This window comes from Hypanus sabinus, chromosome 10 (assembly GCF_030144855.1).
Source record: "Hypanus sabinus isolate sHypSab1 chromosome 10, sHypSab1.hap1, whole genome shotgun sequence".
In the NCBI taxonomy this organism is placed as follows: Eukaryota; Metazoa; Chordata; class Chondrichthyes; order Myliobatiformes; family Dasyatidae; genus Hypanus; species Hypanus sabinus.
Genome location: NC_082715.1, coordinates 89080844 through 89104593, shown reverse-complemented (window position 1 = coordinate 89104593; position 23750 = coordinate 89080844). Strand labels below are relative to the sequence as shown.

Genomic DNA, 23750 nt, shown 5'->3' with positions numbered 1-23750 from the left:
TCTTGGCCCGAAACGTTGACTGCTCGTTTCCACAGATGCTGCCTGACCTTTTGAGTTCATCCAGCTTGTTTGTATGTGTTGATTTGACCACAGCATCTGCAGTGTACTTTGTGTTTAATATGAGTCATTGTTCATCCTAACAGATCTAATTACTGCTTTTGAGAACTTACATAGTGAAATTGCAGAGGCGAACTCAATTAGACCTTAATAACAGCTGTATAATTCATCCATTCACATCTCAGTGTATCCAGCATTGCTTTTCATTTGGATTCAAAACATTTGCAATATTTTCCTGAAAAAGACAAGTGGAGGGCTATGTGGGAGTGAAGGGTTAGCCTAATCTTAGAGTCGGTTAAACATTATGGGCCGAGGGGCTTGTATTGCTCTATATTCTAATATAAAGTGTAGTGACCTGGAAGCTATAGTGTTAACACCAATCAAGCACAGTTAGAACCATTCTGAGCGCACTTGATGTAGGTCTTTGACTGAGGAATTTGTGTTGTGGAAAAACTTAATTCTCGGCATAGCTTGAACTACTTGGAACACCAATGTATAGAGCTGAAGTACAGTAATATTCATTTGTTAGCAGAATTGGATTGGGTGCTTAAAATCAGCTGAAATACATGTTCACCATAACAGGTCAAATACTGTGGATACTGTTAAACTGAAATAAAACTGCCAGAAATACTCAACAAGTCATGCAGCAGTAGAGGAGTGAAACAAAATTGAAGTTTAGGTCAATAATTTCTCTTCATTCAAAATGTCTATTGTTAGCGAAACTCAAGTTCACACCACCCCTATGTTATCTGTTTCCACTGCTAGGCAAAGGATTTACGACTGTTGCTCTGCTGTCTGATAGGCATCCTAGATCTCAGCCTGCAGCAGATCCTTCAGTCAGGAACAAGGTAGCTTTGGCTTGGAAAGTGCCAACCAGTGAACAGTGCAAGGAGCATCCACATGAATGACTGAAGGGACTTATTCATTCCTTTCAGATGGTTGAACCTTGAACCCATCAACTTGTGTGATTAAATCATCCATTTTCTCATTGATATGCTATGATCGTCTTCTGTTCAAATGAATAACACCTGATCTATATCCTTGTGCACTAATGCTTGGATGCCTATTGATCTCCCTTTAGATCATTGATCACCTTACATTACCTACCACAGCAGTGCACTCCAGATCACAAATAGTCATTGCATCATATAGAATCCCTCTTTTTATGACTAACGCCATCCATTCAGAGAATGGTAGGGAATTCTCCCGGATACCTTAGCCAAGTTTTTTTTTGTGTCAATATCACAAGAACAGATTACCTCCACATAGATCTTTGACTGTGGAGCTTTGTTGCAAAGAAAGGGGATGAATGTTTCCAATTATTGGTGCCGGCACTTTGGAAGTATTTTAGAGCCTGTGACTGCTTTAGAACATTATTTGAAAGAGCCATAAAGGGAAAACTCCCTTTCTGAGACTGAGGTGAGTGCAGATTTGAGGGAAATACAGTTGTACAGGAAATGGATTCTTTTGTTTCAAATTTCCAGCATTTGCTGTGTTCTGCATCTCACCACGTCAGCATGTTTTTACCTCACTGGTCACCATCATGAAACTACTAACTCAACAGCACCTTGAGCTAAATAACCTTGGGCTACAACACAGACAAAATTCTGGAGGAACTCAGTAGGTCAGGCAGCATCTATGAAGGGGTATAAACAGTCGATATTTCGGGCTGAGACCCTTCATTAGGAGTTTAATGAAATTGGTGTGCGACATCTGGTTTCTGGGGCAGACAATACAACTGAGGAACTGCACCAAGTGACGACTAATCTATAAAATGTAGGAAGTAGATGAAACTAATATGTAGACAAAAATTTATTTACACCATACAACATTTTAAATATTTTATACACGTTTGCAGCCAAGAAAGCTATTTCTGTGCTTTCGTGTGAGATCTGCAATAATAAAGATGTGAAATATATTATTCATATAAAAGTGAGAGTATTACTTTATTGCATTGAAAGCAATGAAGAACGCAGCTCAACAACCATTCATTTAAATGACAGAAAATTGTTTGCTTTTATATTATAAAGTAAAAAGTGTAGTAATGGCCAAACAGACTGTTATAAATCTTAAAAACTGCATAAATATATACATTGTGCTTCATGGTGAAGTTTTCTTTGTAAAACTAAACCAAATGAAGCTATTACAACATGTATCTTTGCTTGAGGTTTATCTATAAAGATTACCTTACAAATTCATTCCACATGAACGTACAACACATGATGGTAATAATTGTACATCTTGTATTCTCACTAAGTAAGGTAGTGAGAAATGTTAAAGACATGGACATCTTATTCCTGGTGCATAAAGTCCCTAAATTACTCTAAGAGAGTCCAGACATACAGACCAGGTTTTTGTAAAAATTTCTGAAGTGCAAGTGCAAGAGATTTTATTTATAATTGACTTGAATTTAAACTTCAGTTTGAAAATCCCCTTCCTGCACGTCCAAGGGTATAGAGAGACACTTTTCCCACTCTGCTTGTCTCAATTCTAATGCTTCTTTTGTGTCTGTATCCAATACATTCATTGGTGAATAGTGTTGGTAGTCACTAGGGTTCTTGTAAGTATCCCATTCATGCTTGCTCGGTGTTGGGTTGTCCTGTGAAAAATACATTAACATAGTATTAGCAGTTCTTCCTTTCAATCTGAACCCATGCACACTTCTGAAACTTTATTCAGTAGCCTCTATCATCAAAGAGATACTATTTCATTTGCTATACAAATATTCATTTTGTCTCTTTTCTCCGTGGCCTCAGTCCTCCTTCCCCCCCCCCCCCATGACCCACTCCAGTCCTCCATAATCTCTGCACCTTGTCTAACTCTTCGATTAATAGCAGCTGCACCTTTAGCTAAAAGGACCTTGAACTCTTGCATTTTATCCGCAAATCCCTCATCCTCTCTCTTCATACTTTAAATGCCTTCCTAAAAAAAACAACACATCAATGACCCAAAAGAAAGCATGCAGAACTAGCATGTGGCCTTTTGTATATCTCAAACATGTGTATATAAAATTGAGAATGTGATGACAAGGTTCTGTGGCTCAGCATCTTTTCAATTAGTTCATGATGTTCCAGTGGAACATCTTGGTATGTACATCACAGCTATTGTAGAACAAATATATTAAAAGCAGACCAAACTATCCCAAGGTTGCTCTCATTTTGATTAGATAGACATTAATTCAGTTATGGTTTCAACAATACTTCCCTATGCTCTCTTCATTCCCATTCAAATAAACTGCCTATACAATTAAATACTATCTTGCTATTCTTGTCATTGAAGGTGATGATTTGGAAGACTGTCTGCAGTTGTTTTCCCATCAAGTCCTCAACAGGTAATAATACACTTTTTTATTTTATAGCAGTGTGGTTACGTGTAGAGATGTGTTTATTCCATCAGTTACACTTACAGCCTCGGAGAACTGAGAAAATAAATATTAAGTAAATCTACTGCTGAATTGAGAGACGCTTATTTCTGCAAGTTTTGAGTCAGATGTTGGCCAATTTCACACCTCAGCCATAAAGAACAGAATCCAGATCTTAATGTAAAATCTCCATGGATTTATAAAGATCTATACAGAATGGAAGAGCAAGCAAGTTTATTTGTATAGCACTTTTCAAACACAAGGCAGTTCAAAGTGCTTTACATAGAACCAGATACAAAAATCAAATTTCAGACAATATATAAGAAAAGAAAAATCACACAAAAATAGATTTGATAAATAGAAGTTATAGTGCAGGAGACTAACTAAAAGCTACAGCGAAAAGTTTAAGTTTCAATTTAAAAGAGCTTAAAGATGGAGCAGACTTCTGATCCTCTGGAAGGTTATTCCAGATATATGGGCCATAGTAATTAAAAGCTCCTTCACCATGTTTAGTTTTGACCCTGGGTTGGTAAGCAGACCTGGCCCAGGTGACTTGAGAGCTCGAGAAGGTTCATAATGCAGTAAGATATTAGAGATGTATTTTGGCCCTACACAGTCAGTGCTTTCTAAACCAGTGGTAATATTTTAAAGTCAATCCTCTGAACAGGAAGCCAGTATAGCGATCTGAGAACTGAAGTTCTACTTTCTTGGTCTTAGTGAGGACTCTAGCAGCAGCATTCTGAACGTGCTGCAGCTGTCTGTGGGATTTTTTTTTAGAGTCCTGTGAAAATGCCATTACAGAAGTCAAGTCTACTAAAAATACATGCATGAAGAAGTTTTTATAGATCTTGATGAGACATAAGCCCTTTAATTCTTGCTATATTTTTAAGGTGGTTGTAGGCTGACTTTGCAATTATCTTAATGTGATAGTTAACATTTCAATCAGTCCATCGCAATACCAAGGATTCTGGCTTGGTTTGTAGTCTGTAATGACAGGGATGCTAAGTGAGCACTGACTCTTAATCAACCCCTATAATAGAATGAAAAGGCCTGAACATCAGAATCATTATCACTGACGTATGCTGTGAAATTGTAGCAGCAGTACAGTGTATTAAGAAATATAGACAGTATAGAATGTAAAATAAGTAGCAGAAAAGAGAAAATAGTGAGGTAGTGTTCATGGGTTCACTGTTCAGAAATCTGATGAAGGAGGAGGGAAAAGATGTTCATAAGACATTGAGTCTTTAGACTCTGTACTTCCTCTCTGATGGGAGTAATGAGAGGAGAGCATGTTTTGGGTGGCAGGGGTTCTTAATGATGGAAGCAGTCTTTTTTTTTATGAGGCATTGTGTTTTGAAGGTGTCCTTGATATTGTATTATCCACTTTAAAAGTATGAAGTGGCCTCTAAATGTCAAATGATAAAGGTTCATTTTCTCTGAAGTTAACCACGAGGGATATTATCATTTGCTCATAGCCCAGCACGACAAGGCACAATTCTTCTTTTCTGAACGGTATGTGGGGTAACACAGTGACTGCTCCAGTCTTTGTGCTTGTGCTGTTGTCAACATTGATTATGACCCAATTCCAATTCACCTGTGTAAACCTTTAATAACTCTAACCTTACAAGAATTCCAGTCACAATCTTACAATCCTACACTAGAGGGAAACTGTTCTCATTCACTTACAACAGTCTCCAAAAAGTTCAAGGTAAATTTATTATCAAAGTACATACATAATATGACTCAAAAGTTGGAGGTGTTGTGGATAGTGTGGAGGGCTGTCAGAGGTTACAGCGGGACATCGATAGGATGCAAAACTGGGCTGAGAACTGGCAGATGGAGTTCAATGCAGGTAAGTGTGAAGTGGTTCATTCTGGTATGTCAAATATAATGGCAGGATATAGTATTAATGGTAAGACTCTTGGCAGTGTGGAGGATCAGAGGGATCATGGGGTCTGAGTCCACAGGATGTTCAAAGCAGCTGCACAGGTTGATTCTGTGGTTAAGAACGCATATGGTGCATTGGCCTTCATCAATCGTGGAATTGAATATAAGAGCTTAGAGGTAATGGTACAGTTATGTAGGACCCTGGTCAGACCCCACTTGGAATACTGTGCTCAGTTCTGGTTGCCTCACTACAGGAAGGATGTGGAAACCTTAGAAAGGGTGCAAAGGAGATTTACAAGGATGTGGCCTGTATTGGGGAGCATGCCTTATGAGAATAGGTTGAGTGAACTCAGCCTTTTCTCCTTGGAATGACAGAGATGACCTGTTAGAGGTGGACAAAATGATGAGAGGCATTGGTCGTGTGGATAGTCAGAAGCTTTTTCCCAGGGCTGAAACGGTTGCCACAAGAGGACACCGGTTTAAGGTGCTGGGAAGCAGGTACAGAGGAGATGTCAGGGCTAAGTTTTTTACTCAGAGGGGTGAGTGCATGGTATGGGCTGTTGGCACTGGTGGTGGAGGCAGATACGAAAGGGTCTTTAAAGAGACTTTCGGATAGGTACGTGGAGCTTAGAAAAATAGAAGGCTGTAGGTAAGCCTAGTAATTTCTAAGGTAGGGGTATGTTCAGCACTACTTTGTGGGCCGAAGGGCCTGTATTGTGCTGTCTGTTTTCAATGTTTCTATGCCACCATATGCAGATTCAACTATTACAGAATCATTGAAAGATCCTATCAACTTGGGCATTCAACAAGTGTGCAAATACGTAAAGAAAGAAATAAAGAGGATGAGGTGCTTGCTATCTTGAGGCAAATCAGAGTAGATAAATCCCCAGGACCTGACAGGGTATTCCCTCGAACCTTGAAGACTAGTGTTAGAGTTGCAGAGGCCCTGGCAGATATATTTAAAATGTCGGTATCGACGGGTGAGGTGCTGGAGGATTGAAGGATAGCTCATTTTGTTCTGTTGTTTAAAAAAGGCTCTAAAAGTAATATAGGAAATTATAGACCGGTAAGTTTGATGTCAGTAGTAGGTAAATTATTAGAAGGAGTACTAAGAGATCGGATCTACAAGTATTTGGATAGACAGGGACTTAGTAGGGAGAGTCAACATGGCTTTGTGCATGGTAGGTCATGTTTAACCAATCTATTAGAGTTTTTTGAGGAAGTTACAAGGAAAGTGGATGAAGGGAAGGCAGTGGATGTTGTCTACATGGACTTCAGTAAGGCCTTTGACAAGGTCCTGCAGGGGAGGTTAGTTAGGAAGATTCAGTCGCTAGGTATACATGGTGAGGTAGTAAATTGGATTAGACATTGGCTCAATGGGAGAAGCCAGAGAGTGGTAGTGGAGGATTGCTTCTCTGAGTGTAAGCCTGTGACTAGTGATGTGCTACAGGGATCTGTGCTGGGTCCATTGTTATTTGTCATCTATGTCAATGATCTGGATGATAATGTGGGAAACTGGATTAGCAAATTTGCTGAAGATACAAAGGTTGGAGGTACAGTGGACAGTGAGGAAGGCTTTTGAAGCTTGCAGAGGGACTTGGACCAGCTGGAAAAATGGGCTGACAAATGGCAGACAGAGTTCAATGCAGACAAATGTGAGGTATTGCACTTTGGAAGGACAAACCAAGGTAGAACATACAAGGTAAATGGAAAGGCACTGAGGAGTGCAGTAGAACAGAGGGATCTGGGAATACAGATACAAAATTCCCTGGAAGTGGCGTCACAGATAGATAGGATTGTAAAGAGAGCTTTTGTTATATTGGCCTTTATAAATCTAAATATTGAGTATAGGAGTTGGAATGTTATGGTGAGGTTGAATTTGGAGTATTGTGTGAAATTTTGGTCGCCTATTTACAGGAAGGATATTAATAAGGTTGAAAGAGTGCAGAGAAGGTTTACAAGGATGTTGCCAGGACTTGAGAAACTGAGTTACAGAGAAAGGTTGAATAGGCTAGGACTTTATTCCCTGGAGTGTAGAAGAATGAGGGGAGATTTGATAGGTATATATAATTATGATGGGTATAGATAGAGTGATTGCAAGCAGGCTTTTTCCACTGAGCTAAGGGAGAAAAAAAACAGAGGACATGGGTTAAGGGTGAAGGAGGAAAAGTTTAAAGGGAACATTAGTGGGGCTTCTTCACCACAGAGAGTGGTGGGAGTGTGGAATGAGCTGCCAAATGAAGTGGTGAATGCGGGCTCACTTTTAACATTGAAGAAAAACTCGGGCAGGTACATGGATGAGAGGGGTATGGAGGGATATGGTCCAGGTGCAGGACAGTGGGATTAGGCAGAAAAATGGTTCAGCACAGCCAAGAAGGGCCTGTTTCTGTGCTGTAATGTTCTATGGTTCTATTATGATAATGTCTTATTTTCAATTATGCAAAGCATGTAGTAAATCAAATATACTAGTTTACTTTTAAACCTGTTAAATATTCAGCAGATATTCTACCAGAATGTTCTAGCGTCTTGAAATTTTCATTTATAGATTTGTTATGAGTTTTCAAATTCCCTTCATAGCCTTACCCTTCCCATTCTTCTAACTCTCTCCAACCCCACAGTGGTTTAACATCTTGTTTCTCAACTACAGTTTCTTGTATTTCCCCATTAGCTCTGAAAAGCCTAGAATATCATCTCTAAAGCATTGTCTTTTTTCTCACAGTTCACAGGGAATAAGGATGATTGCTTCCAGTCTCGTCCTTGGGCTCGATGGTGACCGATGAGGCCATTACAGGAATTGCTAACTTTTCTGCAGGTGGGCCAGGAGAATCCTGATGTTTGTGAGGTGGTGCTGTCCTTTGCTGGGTTCCTGCATTCCCAATGACTTGAGGGCCTCAGTGTCACCCTGAATGCTTTCCACTTTGGGAAGTCAGGAACAAGTGATTCATAAGAGTCAGTGTAGATGTTGCACTTTATCAAAGGAAACTTTCAACACTTGTATCTTCCTATGTCTACCTAGTAAGAGTAGACCAGACCACTTGGCCCATTGAATCTGCTCCACCATTCCATCATGACTGGTTTATTATCCCTCTCAACCCCAATCTCATGCCTTTGACCTGTAACTTTGATGCCCTGACTAATCAAGAATCTATCAAACTATTCTGAAGCTGTAGCCTCTGGTCCTTGACTCACCCACTATAGGAAACAGTCTCTGCAAATCCACTTTATCAAAGCCTTTCAACATCTGATAGGTTTTAATGAGATCTCTCCTTGTTCTTCTAAAATCAAGTGATTACAGGCCCAGAGCCATCACATGCTTTTCAAACATTAACCCTTTAATTCCCACAATAACTCTTGTGATCCTCCTCCGGGCCCTCTTCAATGCCAACACATCTTAGATAAGGGGCCCCAAGCTGTTTACAATACTCCAAATGCAGTCTGACCAGTGCCTTATAAATCCTCAGCATCACATCCTGTTCTTATATTCTAGTCCTCTCAAAAATTATTGCTAACATAGCATTTGCATTCCTTAAAATAGAATCAACCTGCAAGTTAACCTTTAGGGATTCCTGCACCAGGAGTCTCAAGTCCTGTTACACTCTGACTTTTGAATTTTCTCCTTGTTTGGAAAATTGTCTATGCTTTTATTCCTACTACCAAAGTGCATGACCATGCACTTCCCTACACTACATTTGATCTGCAACTTCTTTGCCCATTCACGCAACCTTTTCAAGTCCTACTACAGACTCTCTGCTTCCTCAACACTACCTGCCCCTCCACCTATCTTTGTATGGTCCACAAACCTGGCCACAAAACCATCAATTGTATCATCCAATTTGCTGAGGTATAATGTGAAAAGAAGCAGTCTCAGTACTGACTGCTGTGGAATACCACTAGTTACTGGCAGCCATACAATCAGATCCATGCTAGTATCTTTCCTGTAATACCATGGACTCTTATCATGTTAAGCAGTCTCATGTGTGGCTTGTCAAAGATCTTCTGAAAATCCAAATAAACAACATCCACTGACTCCCCTTTGTCTATCCTAATTGTTATTTCTTCAAAGAATGCCAACTTATTTTTTTAGGCATCATTTCTCCTTAAGGAAACCATGCTGACTTTGGCCTATTTTATCAGGCACCTCCAAGTACCCCAAAATCTTATCCTTAGTAGTCGACTCCAATGTCTTCCCAACCACTTAAGTCAGGCTAAATGGCCTATAATTTCCATTCTTCTGCCTCTCTCCCTTCTTAAAGAATGTAGCGACATTTGCAATTTTCCTGTCCTGCAGAACCATTACAGAATCTAGTGATTCTTGAAAGATCATTAAAAATGCATCCACTCTCTTTTCGGCTACCTCTTTCAGAACCCTGAGATGTAGTCCATCTGGTCCAGGTGACTTATCTATCTTGAGACTTTTCAGCTTCCCAAGCACTTTCTACTTAGTATTATCAACTACACTCATCTCTTTCTCCTTGACAATCTCAAATTTCTGGCACACAGCTAATGTCTTTCACAGTGAAGACTGATGTAAAATACATTACGTTCATCTGCCATTTCTTTGTTCCCCATTACGACCTTTGCATTACATTTCGCAGTGGTCTAATATCCACTCTCACTACTCTTTTACTCTTTATACAGTATATCTGAAAACATTTTTGGTATCCTTCTTGATATTATTGGCCACTTTACCTCATATTTCAACTTCCTTATGTTTTTTAGTTACCTTTTATTAATTTGAAAAGCTTCCCAATCCTTTAACTTCCCTTTAATGTTTGTTCTGCTATATGCCCTCTGGATTTCCCTTGTCCTCCATGGTTGATTCATTTCCCCCCTTTTCCTCCTTGCCCCTTTAGAATACTTATTCATCTTTGGGATGTATCCATTCTGCACCATTCGAATTGTCCTCAGAAGCTGCAGCTATTGCGGTTCTGCTGTCATCCCTGCTAGTAACCCTTTCCAATCAACTTTGGCCAGCCCCTCTTTCATGCCTCTGTAATTTCCTTTACTCCACTGTAAAACTTGTATACCTGACTTTATCTTTTCCATTTCCAAACTGCAGGGTGAATTCTATCATATTATGATCACAGCCTCCTAATGGTTTCTTTATCTTAAGCTCCCAAGTCAATTCTGGTTCATTACACAACACCTAGTCCTGAATTGCCTTTCCCCTAGTGGGCTCAACCACAAGATGCTTTAAAAAGCCATTTTGTAGGCATTCTACAAATTCTCTATTGGGATTTAGCAACAACCCGATTTTCCCAATCAACCTGCATGTTGAAATCCCCCATAATATTGTCCACATTACAGGACTTTATTATTTCTCGCTGAAATTCATATGCCATATCCTTGCTACTTTTTGGGGGCATTTATTTAACACACATCAGGGTCTTTTTACCCTTGCAGTTTCTTAACTCTACCCATAGGGATTCTACATCTTTTGATCCTATGTCACCTCTTCTAAGGATTTGGTTCCATTCTGCCTTCATACCTGTCCTTTTGTTACAAGGCATATCCTTGGATGTTAAGATCCCAACTATGATCTTCTTTCAGCGTCAACTCAGTCATGCCTACAGTGTCACACCTGCCAATCTCTACTTATGCTACAAGATCACTTGCTTTATTCCGTATGTTGTGCTTTCAAATATAACGCCTTCAGTCCAGTTTTATCACCCTTTTTATTTTTGCCTTCACATTAAACTTCACTTCATCCCACTCCACTGACTGCAATTTTGCCCTCTCATCTGCCAGTCCTTCCTCACTACACACCGCATGGACTTGAGTACCAACTTCCCCATCCTCGGCCCTATCACTCAGGTTCCCATCCCCCAGCCAACTTAGTTTAAACCCTCCCCAAGTGCTCTCGCAAACATGCCTACAAGGATATTGATCTCCCTCGGATTCAGGTGTAAACTGCTTGTTTTGTACAGGTCATACCTGCCCCGGAAGAGATTCTAATGATTCAGAAATATGAAACCCTGCTCCCTGCACCAGTTCCTCAGCCGCTCATTCATCTGTACCTGATGCACCATCAATAACTCACACTGAGACGTAAGGCGAGATATCGGCTTTTATTGACTGGAAGAAGGAACCAGGAGTGAGTGTCTATCATACTATGTCCTGGAGACTGAGGCCGAGCGTCAGGCCTCAGACCTCCTTTATACAGGGGCCTGTGGGAGGAGCCACAGGAGCAGTCAGCAGGGGGCGTGTCCAGACAGGCACATAGTTCATCCTATTCCTACCCTGAATGGTACTGGAAGTAATCCAAAGATTACTACCTTGCAGGTCCTGCTCCTCAGCCTCTTCCTTACCTCCCTATGCTCACGGCACAGGACTTCTTCCCCCTTTCTACCTATATCATTGGTACCAATGTGCACCAGGCCCTCTGCTGTCCACTTTCTCTCTTGAGAATCTTCTGCAACCACTTTGTGCCTTAGAACCTCACACCTGGGAGGTAATGTACCATTCTTGCTTCTCTTTTGTGGCCACAGAATCTGCTCTCCATCTCCCTAAGTATTGAGTCTCCTATCACCATCGCTCTGCCTGACCTTGCGCTTCCTGCTGAGCATCAGGGCTGTGCACAATGCCACAGGTCTGGCTGCCACTGCTGTGCCCTCATAGGTCACTCCCCTAGCAGTATCCAAAGGAGTATACTTGTTTCTGAGGGGAATGGCCACAGGTAAGCTCTGTACTCCCCTTACTTCTCCTGCTGGTCACCCATCTACTATCTGAAGCCTGCAGTGGTTGTGTGTCTGTCCAACTCCGTAAAAGACTTATCTATGAAGTTTTCCGGTCCTGAGTGCATCCAGCTCCAGCTTTAGTTCCTTGACCATGTCAGTCAGGAGCTGCCACTGGGTGCACTTCCTGCAGATGTGGATATCAGGGAGTCTGTTTAGAACATAGTACAGTACAGGCCCTTCGGCCCACAATGTTGTGCCAATCCTTAAACCCTGACTCCCATATAAACCCCGACCTTAAATTCCTCCATATTCCTGTCCAGTAGTCTTTTAAATTTCACTATATTATTTGCCTCCACTACTGACTCAGGCAGTGTATTCCATGCACCAACCACTCTGAGTAAAAAAAAAACCTTCCTTAATATCCCCCTTGAACTTTCCACCCCTTACCTTAAAGCCAAGTCCTCTTGTATTGTGCAGTGGTGCCCTGGAGAAAAGGCATTGGCTGTGCACTTTATTCCTCTTAATATCTTGTATAGCTCTATCATGTCTCTTCTCATCCTCCTCTCCAAAGAGTAAAGCCCTTGCTCCCTTAATCTCTGATCATAATCTCCTCTGTACCCTTTCCAATGCTTCCACATCCTTCCTATAGTGAGGCAACCAGAACTGGACACAGTACTCCAAGTGTGGCCTAACTAGAGTTTTATAGAGCTGCATCATTACATCGTGCCTCTTAAACTCTATTCCTCAACTTATGAAAGCTAACACTCCATAAGCATTCTTAACTACCCTATCTACTTGTGAGGCAACTTTCAAGGATCTGTGGACATGTACCCCCAGATCCCTCTGCTCTCCCACACTTCCAAGTATCCTGCCATTTACTTTGTACTCTGCCTTGGAGTTTGTCCTTCCGAAGTGTACCACCTCACACTTCTCTAGGTTGAACTCCATCTGCCACTTCTCAGCCCAGTTCTGCATTCTATCAATGTTTCTGAAATCTTCGACAATCCTCTACACTATCTACAACACCACCAACCTTTGTGTCGTCTGCAAACTTGCCAACCCACTCTTCTACCCCCAACATCCAGGTCGTTAATAAAAATCACAAAAAGTAGAGGTCCCAGAACAGATCCTTATGGGACACCACTAGTCACAACCCTCCAATCTGAATGTACTCCCTCCACCACAACCCTCTGCTTTCTGCAGGCAAGCCAATTCTGAATCCACCTGGCCAAACTTCCCTGGAACCCATGCCTTCTGACTTAATGAATAAGCCTACCTTGTGGAACCTTGTCAAATGCCTTACTAAAATCCATGTAGGTCACATCCACTGCACTACACTCATCTATATAACCATCTAACAATTACAGCATGGAAACAGGCCATCTTGGCCCTTCTAGTCCATGCCGAACGCTTACTCATACCTAGTCCCATCAACCTGCACTCAGTCCGTAATCCTCCATTCCTGTCCTCTCCATATACCTATCTGATATATTTTTTTTTGCCTGGTCACCTCCTCAAAGAACCCTGTCAGGCTTGTTACACACAATCTGCCCTTCACAAAGCCATTCTGACTGTCCCTGATCAGACCAGAATTCTCTAACTGCCCATAGATCCTATCTCTAAGAATCTTTTCCATAAAACCATAGAACATTACAGCACAGCAACAGGCCTTTTGGCCCTTCTTGGCTTTGCCGAACCATTTTTCTGCCTAGTCCCATTGACCTGCACCTGGCCCATATCCCTCCATACCCCATACCCCATAGAGCCATTTTTGATCAACATGAGCTATCCTCCAATCTTCCAGCACCTCACCCATGGATATTGACCTTTTAAATATATCTGCCAGGGCTCCTGCAATTTCAACATTAGTCTCCTTCAAGGTCCAAGGGAATACTCTGTCAGGTCCTGGGGATTTATCTACTCTGATTTGCCTCAAAACAGCAAGCACCTCCTCCTCTTTAATCTGTATAAATTCCATGACCTCACTATTTGTTTGCCTTGTTTCCATAGACTCTATTCCAGTTTCCTTAGTAAATAGTAAATACAGATGCAAAAAACCCATTTAATATCTCTCCCATTTCTTTTGGTTCCATACATAGCCGACCACTCTGATCTTCAAGAGGACCAATTTTATTCCTTACTATCATGTTGCTCTTAATATACCTGTAGAAACTCTTAGGATTATCCTTCACCTTGACTGCCATGTCTTCTTTTAGCCCTCCTGATTTCTTTCTTAAGTATTTTTTGAACTTTTTACACTCCTCAAGCACCTTATTTGTTCCCTGTTGCCTATCCATATCATACATCTCTCTCTTCTTATCAGAGTTCCAACGTCCCTAGAGAACCAAGGTTCCCACCCCTTTAGATTAAATTTATTCTGTTTAATCCCTTACTTTCAGCTTTTTTTTTTCTCTGTAAGTTTTATGGTTTCTTTTTGATGGAAATTACATTATAGTTTTGGTAGTAGGCACTATTAATCTTCACTTTGTTGTTGGTTTTTTTTGTTTGTAGTTGGTTTGTAGAAATGCATTAAAAAATCAATTTAAAAAAAAAAGAACCAAGGTTCCTTATTCTTGTTCACTTTGTCTTTAATCCTGACAGGAACATACAAACTCTGCACTCTCAATATTTCTCCTTTGAAGGCCTCCCACTTACCAATCACATCCCTGCCAGAGAACAACCTGTCCCAATCCATGCTTTTTAGATCCTTTCTCATTTCTTCAAACTTGGCCTTTTTCCAGTTTAGTACCTCAACACGAGGACCAGATCTATCTTTATCCATGACCAAACTGAAACTAATTGGAATTATGATCACTAGACCCAAAGTGTTCCCTTACACAGATTTCTGTCACTTGTCCTAACTCGTTTCCGAATAGGAGATCTAATGTTGCATTCTCTCTAGTCGGTACCTCTAAATATTGATTTAGAAAACTTTCCTGAACACATTTTACAAATTCTATCTCATCTAGACCTTTAACAGTATGGGAGTCCCAATCAATATGTGGAAAATTAAAATCCCCTACTGTCACAACTTTGTTTCCTGCAGTTGTCTGGTATCTCTCTGCAGATTTGTTCCTCCAATTCTCGCTGACTATTGGGTGGTCTATAATATAACCCCATTAATGTGGTCATACCTTTCCTGTTTCTCAGCTCCACCCATATGGCCTCGGTAGACAAGCCCTCAAATCTGTCCTGCCTGAGCACTGCTGTAACATTTTCCCTGACTAACAATGCCACCGCCCCACCCTTCGTTCCTCTGCCTCCATCATGTCTGAAACATGAGAACCCTGGAACATTAAGCTACCAGTCCTGCCTCTCCTGTAGCCAAGTTTCACTAAACATATTCAGGACATGGGGCAGGGCTGGATGGGATACTGAATGCTTGCATGGTTCCTCCACGGCACTTTCTCCCATCTGGGTCAGTTTTCAGGAGAGCTGGGACGGTTTGGTGTCCCAACTGCAAGCATTTCCCCCAACTCTTTGGGAACTGGACCTATCTCCTGAAATTAAACGGGATGGGGAACCAGTCGATGCCCCCAATCCCACAGGAATCTACCCAGTTATCAGGTTAAAATTACAATCCTCACCACCACCCCCACCCTACAGGGAGCATCGGCAGCAGACAAACTCAGCAGCAACCTCTGACCCAGAAAAGGTAGAACAAGTATTCCCCTCACCTGATACATATTGGTGCAATGAAAAGGACACGGCTTGAGGGGGCTGGAGAAGTGCTGCACCCCACAGCAGAAGAAAGCACACGAGAACTGAACCACACTGTCGGTATGACTGTAACAAAAACCCTCCACTTGTCAGGATGAACGACAGCAGCTGGCACCTTCACTCAGTCCTGATGAAGGTTCTCGGCCTGAAACACTGACTGTTTATAATCCTTCCATAGATGCTGCCTGACTTGCTGAGTTCCTCCAGCATTTTGTGTGTGTTGCCCAGAAGGTAGCGCAGAGCAATCCCCTACTCTTTTGCGGCCCCTTTGTCTACCCTAGTGTGTTAATCCATGCCCTCAGCTCGTCTGCCTTCTCCACAATACTCCTCGCATTGAAATAGACACACCTCAGAAGATTACCACCATCACACACAACCCTCACTTTGCAGGAACTTTTAACATCATTTATTTTCACCCCTGCTCTGGTACTCTGGTTCCTATCCCCCTGCAAATCTAGTTTAAACCCTACCAACAACACCAGCATACCTCGCTGCAAGGATATTGGTCCCCCTGTAGTTCGGGTGTAACCCGTCTCTCTTGTACAGGTCCCAATGACCTTGAAATCTGAAACCCTGCCCCCTACACCAGTTCCTCAGCCATGTGTTCATCTGCCAGAATATCCTATTCTTACCCTCACTGGCACGTGGCACAGGTAGCAATCCTGAGATTACCACCCTCGAGTTCCTGCTTTTTAACTTCCTACTAAGCTCTCTATAGTCACTCTTCAGGACCTCCTCACTCTTTCTTCCTCTGTCATTGGTACCGATGTGTACCATGACATCTGGCTGCTCACCCTCCCACTTCAGAATGCTGTGCACACGATCAGAAACATCCCTGACCCTTGCACCCGGAGGCAGCAAACCATCTGGGAGTCTCTGTCACGACCATGATCCTCCAGTCTGTACCTCTAAAAATCGAATCCCCTATCACTACCACTCTCCTCTTCTTCCACCCTCCCTTCTGTGCTGTAGAACCAGACTCAGTGCCAGAGATCCAGCTGCCACAGCTTATCCCAGGTAAGTCATCGCCCCCAACAGTATCCAAATCGGTATACTTGTTGTTGAGGGGAATGACCACAGGGGAAACCTGCTCTGCCTGCCCTTTCCACTTCCCTCGCCTGAGGGTAACCCAATTACCTCCTTTGGCGTAGCTACCTCCATGAAACTACTATCTATAAACTCCTCATTTGCCCAAATGATCCAGAGGTCATCCAGCTCCTGCTCCAGTACCCTAGCGCGATTTGTTAGGAGCTGCAGCTGGATGCACTTCTTGCAGGTATCGTTGTCAGGGACACTGGAGGTCTTCCTGACTTCCCCCATCCTGCCTGGCATTCTTTCGACTCTAAACAAACAAAACTTACTGGAACCTACCCTCGCCTTTGCCTGTTCTCGCCAAAGCCATCCCACTCTGCTCCCTCTCACTCTGCTGCCCATTGTATATGGTACTCTTTTTTTTGGTGCTCTACATTACGTTCCTGCGCAGTCTAGCCTCTTTTCCCTGAGCAGTGTAAAAAAAAGAGACTTTTCTCCGAGATTCCTTTACTCTCAGCCTCTTGCTTTGATTTCCAACAGCTTTCCCACCACAGACGTTTGGGCTCACTGGTCTATAATTATGCAGTCTATCTCTACTACCCTTTTTGAACAAGGGACAACAATCGCTTCCCTCCTATCCTCCAGTACCATTCCTGTGGACAATGAAGACATAAAGATCCTAGCCAGAGGCTCAGCAATCACTTCCCTTGCCTCGTGAAGCAGCCTGGGGAATATTCCATCGGGCCCCGGGGACTTATCCTTCCTAATGTACTTTACAACTCCAACACCTCCTCTCCCTTAATATTAACATGCTCCAGAACATCAACCTCACTCATATTGTCCTCACCGCCATCAAGTTCCCTCTCAGTGGTGAATACAGAAGAGAAGTATTCATTGAGGACCTCGCTCACTTCCACAGCCTCCAGGCACATCTTCCCACTTTTATCTCTAATCGGTCCTACCTTCACTCCTGTCATCCTTTTGTTCTTCACATAATTTAAGAATGCCTTGGGGTTTTCCTTCACCCTCTTGCCAAGGCCTTCTCATGCCCCCTTCTTGCTCTCCTCAGCCCCTTCATTAGCTCCTTTCTTGCTCCGCTATATTCCTCAATAGACCCATCTGATCCTTGCTTCCTAAACCTCATGTAAGCTGATGTCTTCCACCTGCCTAGATTTTCCAACTCATTTGTCACCCATGGTTCCTTCACCTTACCATTCTTTATCTTCCTCACAGGGACAGATTTATCCCTAACATCCTGCAAGAGATCCTTAAACATCAACCACATGTCCATAGTACACTTCCCTGCAAAAACATCATCCCAATTCACACCCGCAAGTTCTAGCTTTATAGCCTCATAATTTGCCCTTCCCCAATTAAATATTTTCCTGTCCTCTCTGATTCTATCCTTTTCCATGATAATGCTAAAGGCCAGGGAGCGGTGATCACTGTCCCCCAGATGCTCACCCACTGACAGATCTGTGACCTGACCCAGTTCACTGCCTAATACTAGATCTAGTATGGCATTCCCCCTTGTTGGCCTGTCAACATACTGTGACAGGAATCCATCCTGGACACATTTAACAAATTCTGCCCTGTCTAAACCACTGCAACTAATCAGGTGCCAATCAATATCAGGGAAGTTAAAGTCACCCATGATAACAACCCTGTTATTTTTGTACCTTTCCAAAATCTGCCTCCCAATCTGCTCCTTGGTATCTTTGCTGCTACCAGGGGGCATATAGAATAGCCCCAGTAGAATTACTGCTCCCTTCCTGTTACTGACTTCCACCCATACTGACTCAAAAGAGGATCTTGCTACATTACCCACCCTTTCTGTAGCTGTAATAGTTTCCCTGACCAGTAATGCCACCTCTTCTCCCCTTTTTCCCCCCCCTCCCTGTCCCTTTTAAAGCACTGAAATCCAGGAATATTGGGAATCCATTCTTGCCCTGGTGCCAGCCAAGTCTCTGTAATGGCCACTACATCATAATTCCATGTATGTATCCAAGCTCTCAGTTCATCACCTTTGTTCCTGATGTATTGAAGTACACACACTTTAGCCCTTCTACCTTACCACCTTTACACCCTTTATTCTGCTTCTCTTTCCTCAAAGCCTCTCAATATGTTAGATCTGCCTTTACTCCATTCACTTTTTTCACTGCTCTGTCGCTCCGGGTCCCACCCCCTTGCAAATTAGTTTAAACCCTCCCGAACCATGCTAGTAAACCTAACCTGCAAGGATATTGCTCTCCCTCGAGTTCAGGTGAAACCCATCCAATCTGTACAGGTCCCACCTTCGCCAGAAGAGAGCCCAATGATCCAAAAATCTAAAACCCTGCCCTCTGCAGTAACTCCTCAGCTATGCATTCAACTGCCATCTCCTCCATTTCTTACCATCACTACCACGTAGCACTGGTAGCAATCCTGAGAACGTCACCCTTGAGGTCCTGTTCTTTAGGCTTCTGCCTAGTTCCCGAAAGTTACACTTCAGAACCTCATCCCTCTTCCTGCCTATGTTGTTGGTACCAGCATGTATCACTACTTCTGGTTGCTTTCCCTCTCGCACCTGGTCAGAGACATCCCGGACCCTGGCACCTGGGAGGCAACAAACTAGGCAGGTGTCCTTCTCATGTCTTCAAAATCCCCTGTCTGCTCCCCTGACTATAGAGTCCACAATGACAACAGCTCTCCTCTTCTCCGTCCCACCCTTCTGCACCACAGGGTCAGACTCAGTGCTGGAGGGCCTGCTACTGTGGCTCACCCCTGGTCGGTCATCCCCACCAACAGTATCCAGGGGAATTACTCAGGGGAATGAGATTTCCATTACTCAGAAAAATGGCTACAGGGGTGCTCTGCACTACCTGTCTACTCACCTTCGTTTCCCCCCCCGACTGTCACCCAATGACCTGCTTCCGGCGGCCTAGGTGTGACTACCTCCCTGTAGCTCTCATCTATGACTGCCTCATTCCCCCTTATGAGTCGAGGGTCATCCAGCTGCTGCTCCATATTCCTCACATGGTCTTCCATATCGCCCAGCTGAATGGACTTCTGGCAGTTGTGACTCTATGGAAGAGGGCAGTTCCCTCAAGACTGCCACATCTCACATGAGAGGCACATCACCGTCTCAGGAGGAATTGTAAAGCCTAACTGAGAGCAAGCTCGTCCTCTGCCTCTTCTCGCCAAAGCCTCACTGGCTACTTTCTGCTTTCAGTACCCTGAAATCTTATCTCTCACAAGGAGCATTTTACTGTCTACACTACACTTGATATATGTCTAACTTCTCAAAAACAAATTTTAGCCTGCACGTTTTCGCCCAAGTCTGACTGCATCAACAAATACCACTCTGCTTAAATCTCACTTCTTTTTATTGGCCCTTGCTAAGTTACTATTGGCTTTAATGTTTTGATGTACGTGTGACAAATAAAGCTAATCTTATCAGGCAGACTATTTACTAACCTTAACTCATATGTCTTTAGAATGTGTGAGGAAAGTGGAAACTCACAGTCACAGGCGAAATGTACAAACTCATGATAGTATCTGGTATCTATCAGGCTCTCAGTATTGTGAATGTTGGCTAAAGAGAAGACTCTAACATTGGTTTGATTATCTTTACAATCGACTTCAAAGATTCTGGTGGTGTTTCTCCCATGCTTTGAGGAACCTGTTGCAAACACTTCAGGTCAAGTGTTTAGAAGGAAGCATTCTGCCTCTCCAATGCACCCCCTCCTTTGGGATGCCCTATTAAAGAAATCTTTTTGACAAAGCTCTGAAGATCAACTTAATCTGGCTCAGTGCAATTTTTTTTAGAAATTAAGTTCCAGTTTTACTTAAAACCATAGAAAACTACAGCACAGAAGCAACCTCTTTGGCCCATCTAGTCCATGTTGAACTCTGCCTAGTCCCAGTGACCTGCACCTGGATGACTACCCCTTATACCCCTCCCATCTATGTACCTATTCAAACTTCCCTTCAACTTTGAAATTGAAATCGCATCCACTATTGGTACTGGCAACTCATTCAACATTCTCACCACCATCTGAGTGAAGAAGTTTTCCTTTGTGTTCCACTTAAACAATCACCTTTCACCTTTAACCCATAACCTCTAATTGTAGTCTCACCCAACATCAGTGGAAGAAGCCTGCTTGCATTTACCTTATCTATAGCCTTCATAATTTTGTATACCTCTATCAAATCTCCCCTCAATCTATATTACAAGGAATCAAGTCCTAACCTTTTCAATCTTTACATATAACTTATGCCATCCAGTCCTGGCAACATTCTTGTAAATTTTCTATGCCCATTCAAACTTATTTACTACTTTTTTAATACATGTATATTTGTATTTCTGTGCACCTGTAATACTACTGAGACACTGTAATTTCCTTTGGGATCAATAAAGTATCTATCAATGTTTCCTGTAGGTAGATGACCAAAACTGCACACAATACTCCAAATTAGGCCTCACCAAATGAGTTGCATGAAAATGAGTCTCAAGGTAGTACATCATAATACATACATACTTCGATAATAAATTAAACTTTGCAGCTGTAGTTGTGATACAATCAATACAGACATATCAAATTCAGTTGTGGTACTTACACTTCCACTACCCCTTTCATACCCAGCTGCAGAGACGGCCCATGTTTTCTCATTCTATAGAAACAAACAAAACAATTGGTAAATACATCTGTAGGTTATGGGTTGTAACATAATTCCAGCTATGCACGTACTGCAAAAGCTTCTTTCATTTGACTTGCACTTGAATCTGTACTTACCACACTGCCTGTACCTGGGGGCTCACGGAACCTATCTAAAGTCTGGAATTTTTGATTCAGTTCTTGAAATAGTTCCATGTGCCGCTTTCTTGTATGCATGACTTTCTGTAAACCAAATAGATTACATGGTAAACCACCATTCACCTAATAACTTATAAAAAATTGTACATATCAATAACCTGCAATGATGAGATTTACTTGGGAAATAAATCCAGGAAATTAGCTCATTTTTCAGAGAACGAGCAAAACAATAATCTGAGTTAAGTTAGTAACAGGAACATTAAAAAACCTGAACTTGTACAATGATTTTTGTAAGCAAACTGCAAGTTCACAAACTTTGTAAATGAATTATTTTAGGCATTGCTCTGTGTTATCTATCAATAAGACTGCATATTTGTTTCCCTGCATTGAATGTGCAGGATAGTTAAGGTCTGCTTTGCAATTTGCCTCTGAAAGAAGATTGATTTCAGTGGAACTGGATTTTAGAGTATGATGCTCAGCCACTACAATATTGTGTGTTTACTACAAGTAATGGTGGACCAATTCCTAGCCCTCGAGATCACACTTTGTGGGGGAAAATATTGTCCATAGGAACTGAAAAATAAGCAACAAAAATGTTCCTGCCAATCAAAGACCAGTTGAAAATTCGCTGAGAAGGAGCTGCTGTGGAGTTGTGCACATTCAAAGAATAATTGTTATGGAGGGACTCGGAGCTGGGGACAAAGCTGCTTTCTATCTCCACATTGACAAATATTGCTGGATTCTCAAATTGACGAAAATTGTAGTTGTCGGGATAATTACATGTAGAAAAATTAAAGTGTCAAGCATCAGTGGTTAATTTTATTTGTTATACCCCGAAACTTACTTCAAAATCCAGGTCTGAATAACGTGACTTTCTTCTCTGCAAAACATCAAAGGATTCATTAGATGGGTTTGGCTAGGCATGATTCTGATAAACATCTTGGCCTTCTAATGCTCTCCTTAATTGTTCAAACATGTTTGAGCTACATTTCATTTGTGAATTGTTAAAACAGTTTTTAAAAAATTGGCCATATTTAAGTTATGGAGTTGAAGCAGATCAGAGAACTGGACAAAGTTCCTGTTGCCAGGCCATCTGCCTCTGTTATAGATCAGACACCCTTTTGAATGAAAGTCCAAATCTGGAGCGACAACACAAACACAAATACCCACTTGTGCACAAGGAATGAGTATTCTAGATTGGTACATGGAGCTTAGCAAAACAGAAGGCTATGGCTAACCTTTGGTAATTTCTAAAGTAAGTACATGTACGGAACAGCATCGTGGGCTGAAGGGCCTGTATTGTGCTGTAGATTTTCTATGTTTCTGTCAATACGTAATGCACTGAACTCAGCTGGTATAACCAAACAACTGACACCACTTAAAATGCCCCAAGCAACAAAGATAAAATCCAAGCAACACGTGCAAAATGCTGGTGGAACTCAGTATGTCAGGCAGCATCTATGGAAAAGAGTAAACAGTTGACATTTCTGGCTGAGACCCTTCATCAGGACTGGAGAAAAAAGATGAGTAGTCAGAATAAGAAGGTGTGGGGAAGGAAGGAAGAAGTATAAGTAGGTGAGACTGGGAGGGAGGGAGGGAGGGACAAAGTAAAGAGCTGGGAAGTCACTTGGTGAAAGAGATATAGGGCTGGAAAAGGGGGAATCCGATAGGAGAGGACAAAAGGCCGTGGAAGAAAGAGAAGGGGGAGGAGCACCAGAGGGAGGTGATGGACAGGTAAGGTAAGAGAGGGGAATGGGGAATGGTGAAGGTGGGGGAACAAAAATGAATTGAAGAAATAAAATAAACTGCTTATAAACAGCCAAAAAAATAATAATCTCAGTTTTAGAGTTACTGGTTATAACATCCAAGTCCTCTCCTGAACAGTTATGTAACCTTAATTTATGCTGAATGCAGAGGGGTAAAATATACTTGTTGATCATTGACCTTTGTAATAGGATTAACAATTTCATGATACACTATCAACTGAAGCAACACATTGAATTTCTGCAGCATTTTCTCAACCTATTTGTTTTCTTCAGCACGCACTCCCATATGGATTTTAAATGTTCTTTCTTTCTCACAGTCCTTAAGATTGTGTTTGAAATGAATTTTCATTGCAGACACACAAGATGCAACTCAGAAAAAGCAGGAGGAACTTGACAGCCAGGTAGTATCTGTGGATGGAAATGGCCAATCAATGTTTCAGGTTGACACTCAAAA

General features: G+C 42.1%; 1 protein-coding gene across 1 annotated transcript in view; it reads right to left on the bottom strand.

Moving 5' to 3' along the window:
• Window positions 1–1882: 1882 nt before the first annotated feature.
• Window positions 1883–23750, bottom strand: part of adgrb3 (adhesion G protein-coupled receptor B3) — a 771743-nt gene continuing 749875 nt past the window's right edge. Inside the window, exons 29-32 of the mRNA XM_059982287.1 lie at window positions 22375–22410; window positions 21510–21614; window positions 21334–21387; window positions 1883–2656 (exon numbers count right to left, since the gene is read on the bottom strand). Coding sequence (XP_059838270.1) covers window positions 2468–2656; window positions 21334–21387; window positions 21510–21614; window positions 22375–22410 — 384 coding nt within the window. The 3' untranslated portion in view covers window positions 1883–2467. The remainder of the gene's footprint in view (window positions 2657–21333; window positions 21388–21509; window positions 21615–22374; window positions 22411–23750) is intronic.